Raw genomic sequence first — 10,898 nt, forward strand, 5'->3', positions numbered from 1 at the left:
CTGGTCTCAATTCCAAGTACTGGTCTTAACCACTAAATTCCAAGTCTGGGACCTGGATACCTATAGGATTGCCCTTACCCATAAGAACCTGCCCTTGCAAGTTCTGCTCTGTGTCTCCTTGATGCTCTGTGGCAGATAGGTACTAGGGACAGAGCATTTTTAGTTGTGGCACCCTCACTATGAAATGCCCTCCTGAAGGTCTGCCTGGCTTCTGTTTCAGCAGGCATTTAGCTATCTATATAACCACATGTATTCTTCCTTTAGTAATTTAACATTATTTTTTAATTATTTCTTTTGGTAAACTACTGTGTGTATGTCTGTATGTCTATGTCTTAGGACAAAAAGGCAGGTCACAGAAATGCTTTCAATCAATCAAGCAATCAATCAATCAATCAATCAAGCTGTTTGTTTTTCTCTTTCCAGCCAGATACACCACTTCATGCCCCAAATCCCTGAATTACAGCTATTCCATCAGTTCTTGTCAACCTACTTGCCGATCTCTGAGTGAACCTGATGTTACCTGCAATGTCAAATTTGTCCCAGTTGATGGATGCACCTGTGAAAGTGGAACCTACATGGATGATTATGGAAAATGTGTACCTGCTAACAAATGCCCATGCTATTACAAAGGAACGTCAATACTCTCCGGTGAAGTGCTCCATGACGTTGGTGTTTTGTGGTAAGAGGATTCAAGCTGCTGCCTTTAACTTTTTAGTACAGCCTTCACCAACCTGGTGCCCTCCAAATGTTAGGGACTACAACTCATGGCAAAGGCTCTTCTAGCATTATCAGAATACATGACTAAGTAGTGCCGGTATCTGGAATGCTTGCATTTTGTCCCAGATTCTTTTATCGCTACCTAACTAATTTCCCCTCCATATCTTATACGTAAATAGACCAAAATGCCTAAATACATAAAGAGCAACAGAATTTGGAAAAACATCCAAATTGGTGACCTGTATGGTCCCATTTTCAGATTCTAAATATCCCTAAATAACTGGTATTTCTGGAGTAAACCCAACTGCTCTACTCTGTATAGGGCACAACTACAGACTCACAACTTGAAGGCTCCAAGTTTTGAAGCACAACCAGAAAGTGAATGCTAAAGCAAACCTAATTCCTCTTTCTTTTACATAGCACATGCAGCCAAGGAAAGTTGAACTGCATTGGTGATGGGGACACAAAACAGGGTAAGGAGAATATACCTATATACTGTATGTAAAATATGTTATATATACTTACTTTCCATCTTGGAAAGTTGCAGACAATTGGGCTGCGTTCCTTATTTTGTTAAAAGCCTTTTATATTGTAGATGGCTACAAAATGACAACTGGGCACAATTATTAAATATTCACTGGAAAACCATATTCATTAAAAGCTTCAAGTTAATGTGGGCTTCATAGTTAATTATATAATAGTTCCACAAACCATAGTAGACTTCTGTTCAAAAGGTTTGTTTGAGGTCTTCCTGTTCTGTTGTACCCATGCCTGTCCTTTCATCTCTTACACATTTTCTCTCCTTTTGCCCTGCTAGTCTGTGTTGCCCCCATGGTCTACTTTAACTGCAGAAATGCCACTGCAGGCCAAACTGGAGCTGAATGCCAGAAAAGCTGTCAGACTCTTGATATGCACTGCGTAAGTATGCAGGACCGGATGATATTTTAAGAGACTGTGCTATCAATCAGAACGTCCTTTGCATTTGCCATGAACTTATTAGCTGCCCTTGGACAAGGCACTCTCCTGTCCTCACCCTCTTCCCCATCTAGAGTAGGGGGTGAGGGATCTCAGGATGTTAGCTGAATAGGGCCCTCCCAGCCTCCGTATCCTTAGGCCTCTTTTCAGCCCATTCCCCTCCCTGGTCCTGCTTCGTGTCCTCAAGTGCTTTTGCCTGTATGGAATGTGTTTTGAACTGTGACAAATACCTATTGCTTGTCTGGATGAAGGATGGAAGATGGAGAAGTGTGTGAACCTCTGCCTTTTGCATGATCAGAATGTAGACTACTGTACATAAGGTTAGGGTTACATCTGTTGCTCCACTCACATTTACCTCTGACCCAACCTACCACTGGCATGAAAATCCTGGAAGGTTGTCAACAAGAAAGGTGGACCTCAGACTGAAAACATTCCCCATCCCTGAGCTGCAGGATTATAATGCATATATTGGAACTTTGCATAATTTCTTACTTATTTCATTAAATATACATACCACTAAATTAAACACACCCACACCCACCTACAAGTGGTTTACAAAAAAAGGAGGGGGTAAGCATGGGATCTTCCATTCTCTTTAGTGTCAGGGAAGGAACAGTCTTCACATGCACCAGCATCAAAGTTAAGTGGACCAGCCACTGCTCATTCAAACCTTAATGTTTACACTGGAGACCACCTTGCAAATTGGGGCTCCTGGGTATGCACAAGAGCTGCTGAATTAGGTGTCAGTTCACAATTTAACAAGCATAGGCTTTCACCCACTTGAATTCCCACAGCCTACAGTCTTTTGATCCAGTCCTGTTTTAGTGGACTAATTCAATTGTTATCAGCATTATTCTCTCTTCTGAAGTAATGCTTTCTTGGCTTTTACAGTATAGCACACAGTGTGTCTCTGGCTGCATGTGCCCTGCTGGGCTGGTGTCAGATGGTAAAGGGGGCTGCATCGCTATGGAAGAGTGTCCATGCATTCACAATGATGCCACATATCAGCCAGGAGAGAAGATTAAAGTCAACTGTAACACCTGGTAAGGACTTCTTTAAAAAAATTCCTCTTGTTACCATCATCTTATCTGTTCCTAAAGTAACTAACACGAAAATATAAATAATTATCAGGTTGAATAACAGGTTGGCAGATATACACAGAGTCATTTCACGTATTACACTATTATGCATGTACACCAGAGTTTACTCTCTAATGTACTATATATGTATAGTACTCTCTACTGTACTAATGTACTGTGTATACTATAAATAACTAAAGAAATAAATACCTAAAAATATTGTGTGGCTATGACACTTTTTAATTAATAAATGTATATTCTATTTGTCAAATTAAATTTTCCAGGGTGACTTATGTAAAATCCACATACAACAATCAACATTTTAAGGCACTGTAGAATAACAACATCATGAAAGACAGCAGATAAAAGCACAATTAAAAACAGTCAATTCAGACTTTAAAGTTCGTTAAAAGGCAATAGACAACAAAGTGGCCCTCATCTGTTCCCAAAGAAACATAATAGCATGGGCACAGCTAAACCACTCTGGCTGTTCCTTAGATGGGCTGTGACCACTGAACAAGCTCCCTTCCTGGTCACCCCCTGCCACACCCCAAGTCTGTGAGCACACCTAGAAGAAAGCTTCTGATGGTAACGTTTGTTCATTGACAGGCTGATGTGGAGGTGAATGAGCCAAGTAACCAAATACAGCTGGATAGGAGGAACTTCTTATCCTCAGTAGCACAATGATACATTATACAGACAGTCACACACATACATCTTGCATATTTCTGAACAAATCAGGAAAGTATTATAAGGGAGGTCTGGGCTTTTATAAGGCACCTGGTTGGCCATTGTGAGAACAGATGCTGGACAGGATGGGCCATTGGCCTGATCCAGCAGGCTCTTCTTATGTTCCCCTTAGGCTAGTCCACAATATGGTACAGTGAACTTGTAACGTTCTTGAGTGGCCTATGAAAGAACTTACATAGCTCATTTCTTTTAATTCCCATCTTTCTGATGTTTTACAGGTTGTAAGAAATAACACAGCTTCCCTTGCTCTCCCCTTCCCTCTCCACACATTGCCTATGATTAATTTAAGAGATAAGTCATTTAAGCCTGTGTTAAAGGAATACATGCCAGCTTATATCTGCGCAAACCAAGGAATCACTTTAAAATGCTCTATTTTCTCCCTTCTTCTCCCTCAGCGTATGTAAGAACAGGATGTGGGAATGCACCAAGGACCGATGCCTAGGTACCTGTGCTGTTTATGGAGATGGGCATTATATCACCTTTGACGACAAGCGTTACATTTTCAATGGGAAATGTGAATATACACTAGTTCAGGTACTGAGCAATTTGTCTTGGCCTTATGAATGGAGAATTAAGCTGAATACACCACAGAATGAAGTCATCTCTTCCCTTATTTCACCCTCCCCTTCTTAGGATCACTGTGGACAGAACAACTCTGCCCCCGGAACATTCCGAGTCATCACCGAAAATGTTCCCTGTGGTACTACTGGAACCACTTGCTCAAAATCTATTAAAGTCTTCTTTGGGGTGAGTAGCGTTACCAGTACTATTAGGGAACAGTATCAGGGTTTAGCATGAGACGATTTAATCTGCATACTAGGTTCCAAACAAGCAACTAAGTGAGGCAAGGAGGTGAACTGGAAAGAGAGAGTGAGGGCAGGAGAAGATACTTCTATCCTCTCACCACCTACAGCCCCCCCTCCCTCCTGCTAGTCTTGCACCTACTGAGCCTCTCACCTTCAGGCAAGCCAGCACCAGCAGTTGAGAGCAGCAGAGATAAGGCCACTGCTACAATTGTTTTAACTGTTTTTAATTTGTGTGGTTTGTTGTTGTTGTTTGTTTGTTTTTACTGAGTGAGGGGAGATGCGTTTGAAAAGAGAGGAGATTGAGGAGTGCCCCAATCAGAGTGGTTCAGGATAGGGGCGAGGTATAATGTGGGAGGCGGGGCAGACCGGGTAAGGGGCACATGTCACAGGCAGTTAGTGACTGTGCCATGTGCCAGCCCCTTCTCCAACCTGGGTAATTGTGGTTGTCATATCAGCCAGCCCTCGATTCTGCAGGCACTATTGCTGAATGCCAGGTCAGCTCTGAACAAGACCTTCCTCATCCCTGGTCTGATTATGAATGAGGAGGCCAATCCGTTCTGCATCACTGAGACCTAGGTGGATGAGCAGGGTGGAGTTGGGCTCACACACACCAGTACTTGGTGCAGCATCAGGGCAGACTTGAGGGTCAGGGAGGGGAAGTTGCTCTGGTCTGTAGAAATTCTCTCTCTCTCGGCTTTCTGAGCAGTTGGAGGTGGGTGGCATCTAGAGTGTGTGATCCTGGCACTGGGCAACCAGGACAGATTAGGAGTTCTGGCTTACCACCCACCTCGCTGCCCAACAGTCTCCCTGCCTGAATTTTCTGCAACACATTATACGTAGGGTTGATGGATGATGAACACCAGTTTTTGAACACTGTAATGACTTTCCCCCATTATTTATTTTGCTCCCCCAGAACTATGATCTGATCCTCAGTGAGGAGCGCCATGAATTAATACAAAGGGGTGATGAAGGCCAAGTACCTTACAAGATTCGCTACATGGGCATGTATTTGGTTATTGAAGCAAACAATGGGCTGATCCTTTTATGGGATAAGAAAACCAGCGTATTTATCAAATTACGTGATGATTTCAAGGTGATGCACTTTTTACAATAGTGCCTCTTACATTTTAAGTTTAAATGTGCATAATTTAGATGCAAATCCCACTCATTTCCATGACAAGTATTTCAATTGTAAGTGTGCTTAGAGTCACACCTTAAGAGCTGATTTTCAAGACAGAAACCATGGGGAGGTCATCTGAAATAGCCTCTGCAAAAAGGATGGTTCATAAGGGAAACTACTTCATATGCCTTGTCTCTTTGGTATATATTGGTTCCCGGCATGACTGGCTTTCATGCAACTGCCTCCACCGGGATTATTTGAAGATGACATGGGGCATATCAAACAAACAGGGCTATTCCACAGGGAGCTGCTGTCGCATGGAAGAAGTTGCAAACAGCCTCTGCTTGACATCCATATTGTATAAAGTATCATTAGTAAACAGGTATATGATTCTGATTTAGATGAGTATCTGTTTGCAATCTCACCTTGCAAGCATCTACTTTTTAATTGACCCAGAAAACACCATGTTTTGATAAGGAGACCAAATATAATAGTTCTGTTATCATTTCAAAATATGAGCAATGTTTGAACATTTCAATGAATTTTATACCAATGCAGTATATTTTCAATATATATCTGCTGCCCTTTTGATCAGCATATGGCAATAAGACAGAGAAGTTATGAATAGACAATAACTTGTAGATTAACAATAACTGAGAAATCAAACACAATATAAAATTCTTTTTTTTTTTTTTGTATTTTTGAAAAAAGGCAAAATAATCTTGATAGGAAGGAAAGAAAAAACAAATCTCTTACCTCTGGGCACACATGGCTTGTGTTTTCTAAATGCAACAAATAATGATAGTTTCCTGTAATAAGAGATGGCAGTGTGTTAATTAACTAAATGGGAGAAAATCAAAAATTAAGTTGGGCTAAGAGGTTCATGCAATTTATCTGTAACTCAAGTGTTTTCATTGCTTCTTTGTGCAGGGTCAGGTCTGTGGTTTATGTGGGAACTATGATGGCAATGGAATGAATGACTTCACTACCCGGAGTCAGTCTGTAGTAAGTGATGTGCTGGAGTTTGGTAATAGTTGGAAGGTGTCTCCCACATGTCCTGAAGCCAAATGCACAAAGGATCCTTGCTTCAAGAACCCTTACAGAAAGTCCTGGGCACAGAAGCAATGCAGCATCATCAACAGCAAGGCCTTTGCTGCCTGCCACTCTCAGGTATACCTTGCGGCAGAACTATCTTGAAGTCTAGAATTTTTCAGGTGTTCACCACAATTCCTGAGCAATTACAAGTCTATAATTATACATGTGGTGGTTTCATGGATTTCAACAGTCCATTACAGAAGGCACATAACACCCTACAGGATGTCACCAACTCTGAAGACTGTCTAGCAGCACCTTTAAGTAGTGCCTTTAACAACCCTCTACTATGTGTCCCACTGCTGTCATATTCTAGATTTTGGAGTGTGTTCAGTGTAAATGTTTATCACTAGATCCTGTTTCTAATGCTTTGGATTGTGAAGAAGCCATTTAGAAAAATACTAATAAGAAGAATTCAGGCTAAGTCAAGACAGACCATTCAGAAAATTAGCTTATGCTGATATCTTTTCTTCCTGTTTTAAACGGAAGTCCCTAACTGACTGTTACGACCCAATTTATTGCCTTCTTTTGCTAATCAATTATTGATGTGAATATTCAACTATGGAACTTTTACCACCCCAATACAGCAGGCAAGATACGTGTGCATAAATGGAATTTTGCTTACAGGCCTGTATTTGTGCCAATGCAAAAAGATAATGGGAGGGCAGTTCCAGGTCTGTGCAGTCTTTTGGAGGGAAAGAGTGGGTATGGGAGTCAGTCTGGATACCCCTTCCCCTCCCCTCCTCTCTCCAAGAGGTGATCCACGCTGCCTGAATGAGCAGTGCTCATATTCTTCAGCAAGTTGCATGAGCGCACCAGTCAGTGTACAGTCTTCTGTGTGAACACTCTGGATCAGGGCCTCTATCTTCACCACTTAGAGCAAAGTGTGAAAGGATGCTAAATGTGCCTTCCCATTGCACCTGAAGGTTGCAATGGGGGTATTTTTGGGGGGTATTTTTGGGGGGTATTTTTAAAAATGCAACTAGCACTCCCTGAAAGGACACTTCTCATGGATAGACATTTTAGATGTGAACTTCTCGCTGACTTTGAATTTCTTACGTTCCTTATGTTTTGGTTACACTGTATGCAAATATTTAATGTACAGTGGTACCTTGGGTTACATACACTTCAGGTTACACACTCCGCTAACCCAGAAATAGTGCTTCAAGTTAAGAACTTTGCTTCAGGATAAGACCAGAAATCGGGCTCCGGCGGTGTGGCGGCAGCAGGAGGCCCCATTAGCTACAGTGGTGCTTCAGGTTAAGAACAGTTTCAGGTTAAGAACGGATCTCCGGAATGAATTAAGTACTTAACCCGAGGTACCACTGTAAATAGAATCAGCTGGTGTGGTGGAGGGACTGATAATTACTGTTTACACATTAAATGCAAAGATGCATTCAGACCTCATATTTAGTTTGGCCCTTTGGATCTTTTGCACACTAGCCAACAGTCTATGAAAGCAATTGCAAACCCAGGGGGTGGGGATATTACCAACAACTTCTCAAACACACTATTGCCCATGGAACAAACTTAGGAAATGTCAGCAGGACCCATAGCTGATGCTTCAATGTTTTAACAGGTTGAGCCAACGAGATATTACGAAGCTTGTGTAACTGATTCCTGCGCTTGTGACATGGGGGGAGATTGTGAATGCTTCTGTACAGCTGTAGCTGCGTATGCTCAAGCATGTAGTGAATTTGGAGTGTGCATATCATGGAGAACACCATCATTCTGTCGTGAGTATTGGACCACACTTGAATGTATACTGGAAGTGGGAGGAGGGTGAAGGGGAAATGAGATATTAGCTTCAAGATAATTTTTCCATTAGATATATATGACAATAAACAGCACACTGAAGAAAATGTCTGGATTTGTGTGTGTGTGTGTGTGTGTGTGTGTGTGTGTGTGTGTGGTACAGTACTGTGAATACCTTCAATGAATCAGCAACTGCCTAATGTAGGATTATTGATATAACTATGTTGCAGTAAATAGAAATAACTACATTAATTTTCAGTGCTTTCTTCATGCCTTTGCTTCCCACCTTCTTATCAGTTTAGGTATTGGCCTCATGAGCATACTCTGTCATGGTGCCCACCATTATTTTAATGGCATTGACAGCAATACAGATCCATGGTGGAATGTCTGGTCCTCAACCTTTTTCTTTCGGTTCCCCTTAGCAATGTTCTGTGATTATTACAATGATGAACGTGAATGTGAATGGCACTACAAGCCTTGTGGAGCCCCATGCATGAAGACATGCAGAAACCCAAGCGGGAGATGCCATTATCAGTTGCCTGGCTTGGAAGGTAAGAAGACTTCTAGTGACTTATAGGGTCATTAAGCCAGCTATGCACAACATTTAATAGATTTCAAGTTTGGGGGAGTGTTGTTGGTTGTCTAAACCAATAGAAAATAGGTCACCTTGTGTTCTCATCTTTTTGGGTTTCAAATGGCTTGCAGTCAGGCTTAAATTCTATGAGCCAGCCTAGATGTGATCAAGGGCTCATTCGACACACCTGCAAATGACCACAACCTTTTTCCTTTCATGGAAACTTGGAAGCATGTGGAAAAGCTATTGGTGGAAAGATCCCAGCACTGGACCAGATGACAAATATTAATTAAAATACCTGCCCCCCAAAAAAAGTAAATTAAATGGAATTGCTTTTTGACAGATTTTATATATTCCTCTTATCTCCCTCACACCTTCCTTTGTCTCAGGCTGCTACCCACACTGTCCAGCAGACAGGCCATATTTCAATGAGGATGAGATGACGTGTGTTGATGTGTGTGGCTGTTATGATGATCAGGGTAACTATCATCCACTAGGAAAAACATTTGACTCAAGAAAGACATGTCAGGCATGGTAAGTATGTATAGCTTGACAACACTAAGAGAAATGATCAGCTGTAGCACCTCCAGTTACGTTACTCTCGGTAACATAAACTTCAGGTTATGAAAGCGACAAACCTTTTCATCGGGTAGCGAAAACCTTGGGATCCGACTGGACCTCCAGAATTGATCCTGTTCGCAACCGGAGGTACTACTGTACTCTCTGTATACCCCTTGAGATGTTATTCTTGTTGATTCTAGAATGAATCTTGTTGCTCTGATTGCATCCTTTATCATATACTCATAATATACCATTAGAATGAAGTGTGCTGAGAATCTAATTGATTGAAGTAATATTTTAAATTGGATTTTACATACACAATAAATCCCAAAAACCAGAACAAGAAAATTATTAGAATGTTCCTATTTGCAATTCAGTGTGAAAGTGGTAGATGAAATCACAGACAAGAAGTAGTACGGTAAACGAATGCTTAAGGGGGCAGGGGAAAAACTATGAAATTAACTTCCAGACGAAACTAAGTAGAAAATAAACAGCAGAATGCAGTTTTATGATTCCTGGGTCTCACATTTTCCTATCATTTTTTTACAGTACATGCACCAGTAAAGGCATAGAGTGTAACTACGATGCCAAAGGTAAGCTGTATGTAGTGAGTTATGAATGGCACCTTATATCATATTTCATATGATGTTACCTGACCATTCTTACTCTGTCAATTTTCAGCATGCTACTGCTATTATGAAGGAAAGACATATATCTACAAGGATGTCATCTACAACACCACAGATGGCTTGGGCTGGTGCATGATTGCAACCTGTGATGTCAATGGAACAATCCACAGAGAACTATTCCGATGTGGTGGGACTACCACAATACCACCTACAGTTTCAACTACAACACCAAGTGAAGCAGGTATTTCAGTCCAAATCTTTTGCTTCAACTCTTTCCAAACTTCGCTGAGAGAAGTTCCATTGAACACAGTGAATAATACTTCTGAGAAGACATGCACTGCACCACACCAAAGAGCAGAGAAGCAGCTCCTACCACTGCAGTAGTAGCACAAATAGCACCACATCTTGGGTCAGCTGTTAAAATCAGAGGTGCCATACAACACCACACAAAGGGACAAATTCAACTAAATACTTCTGTTAATAGAGCCAGCACAAATGAGTCCCACTAGTGCAACAGGGCTTGTACTAATGGAGCAATCTCCTTAGCGCTACTTAGGTATTTGAGCAGGCTCCATAACATAATTTTTTACCAATTATCTCAACCAAACTAGATGTAAATGCGACATGATCAAAAGCAAGCATTTATAAACAAAGTATGTAAGAAAATGAAGAGATAATGAAAAACTTTACAAATCTTCTATAACATAGGAAAACATCCCCAAATACACCATATTCATATTTTTTGTTACATGTTGCATATATTATTTTAAAATAAAAATATACAAGATGGAAATCAACATAAAGTTAAGTTGAAGGTTCAATCGGCTCAAGCATGGCAGC

At 41.1% G+C, this 10,898-nt stretch overlaps 1 protein-coding gene across 1 annotated transcript in view; it reads left to right on the plus strand.

The window, feature by feature from the left end:
* LOC310749638 (mucin-5B-like) overlaps positions 1-10,898 on the plus strand; it is a 61,445-nt gene that overhangs the window by 20,182 nt on the left and 30,365 nt on the right. The window contains exons 17-29 of the mRNA XM_083586929.1: positions 424-679; positions 1,138-1,190; positions 1,535-1,635; positions 2,584-2,735; positions 3,917-4,055; positions 4,155-4,268; positions 5,241-5,420; positions 6,378-6,617; positions 8,119-8,275; positions 8,717-8,845; positions 9,258-9,402; positions 9,979-10,022; positions 10,111-10,299. Of these exons, the coding sequence (XP_083443055.1) occupies positions 424-679; positions 1,138-1,190; positions 1,535-1,635; positions 2,584-2,735; positions 3,917-4,055; positions 4,155-4,268; positions 5,241-5,420; positions 6,378-6,617; positions 8,119-8,275; positions 8,717-8,845; positions 9,258-9,402; positions 9,979-10,022; positions 10,111-10,299 (1,899 nt within the window). The remainder of the gene's footprint in view (positions 1-423; positions 680-1,137; positions 1,191-1,534; positions 1,636-2,583; positions 2,736-3,916; positions 4,056-4,154; positions 4,269-5,240; positions 5,421-6,377; positions 6,618-8,118; positions 8,276-8,716; positions 8,846-9,257; positions 9,403-9,978; positions 10,023-10,110; positions 10,300-10,898) is intronic.

Source organism: Podarcis filfolensis (assembly GCF_964270895.1).
Source record: "Podarcis filfolensis genome assembly, chromosome: 1".
In the NCBI taxonomy this organism is placed as follows: Eukaryota; Metazoa; Chordata; class Lepidosauria; order Squamata; family Lacertidae; genus Podarcis; species Podarcis filfolensis.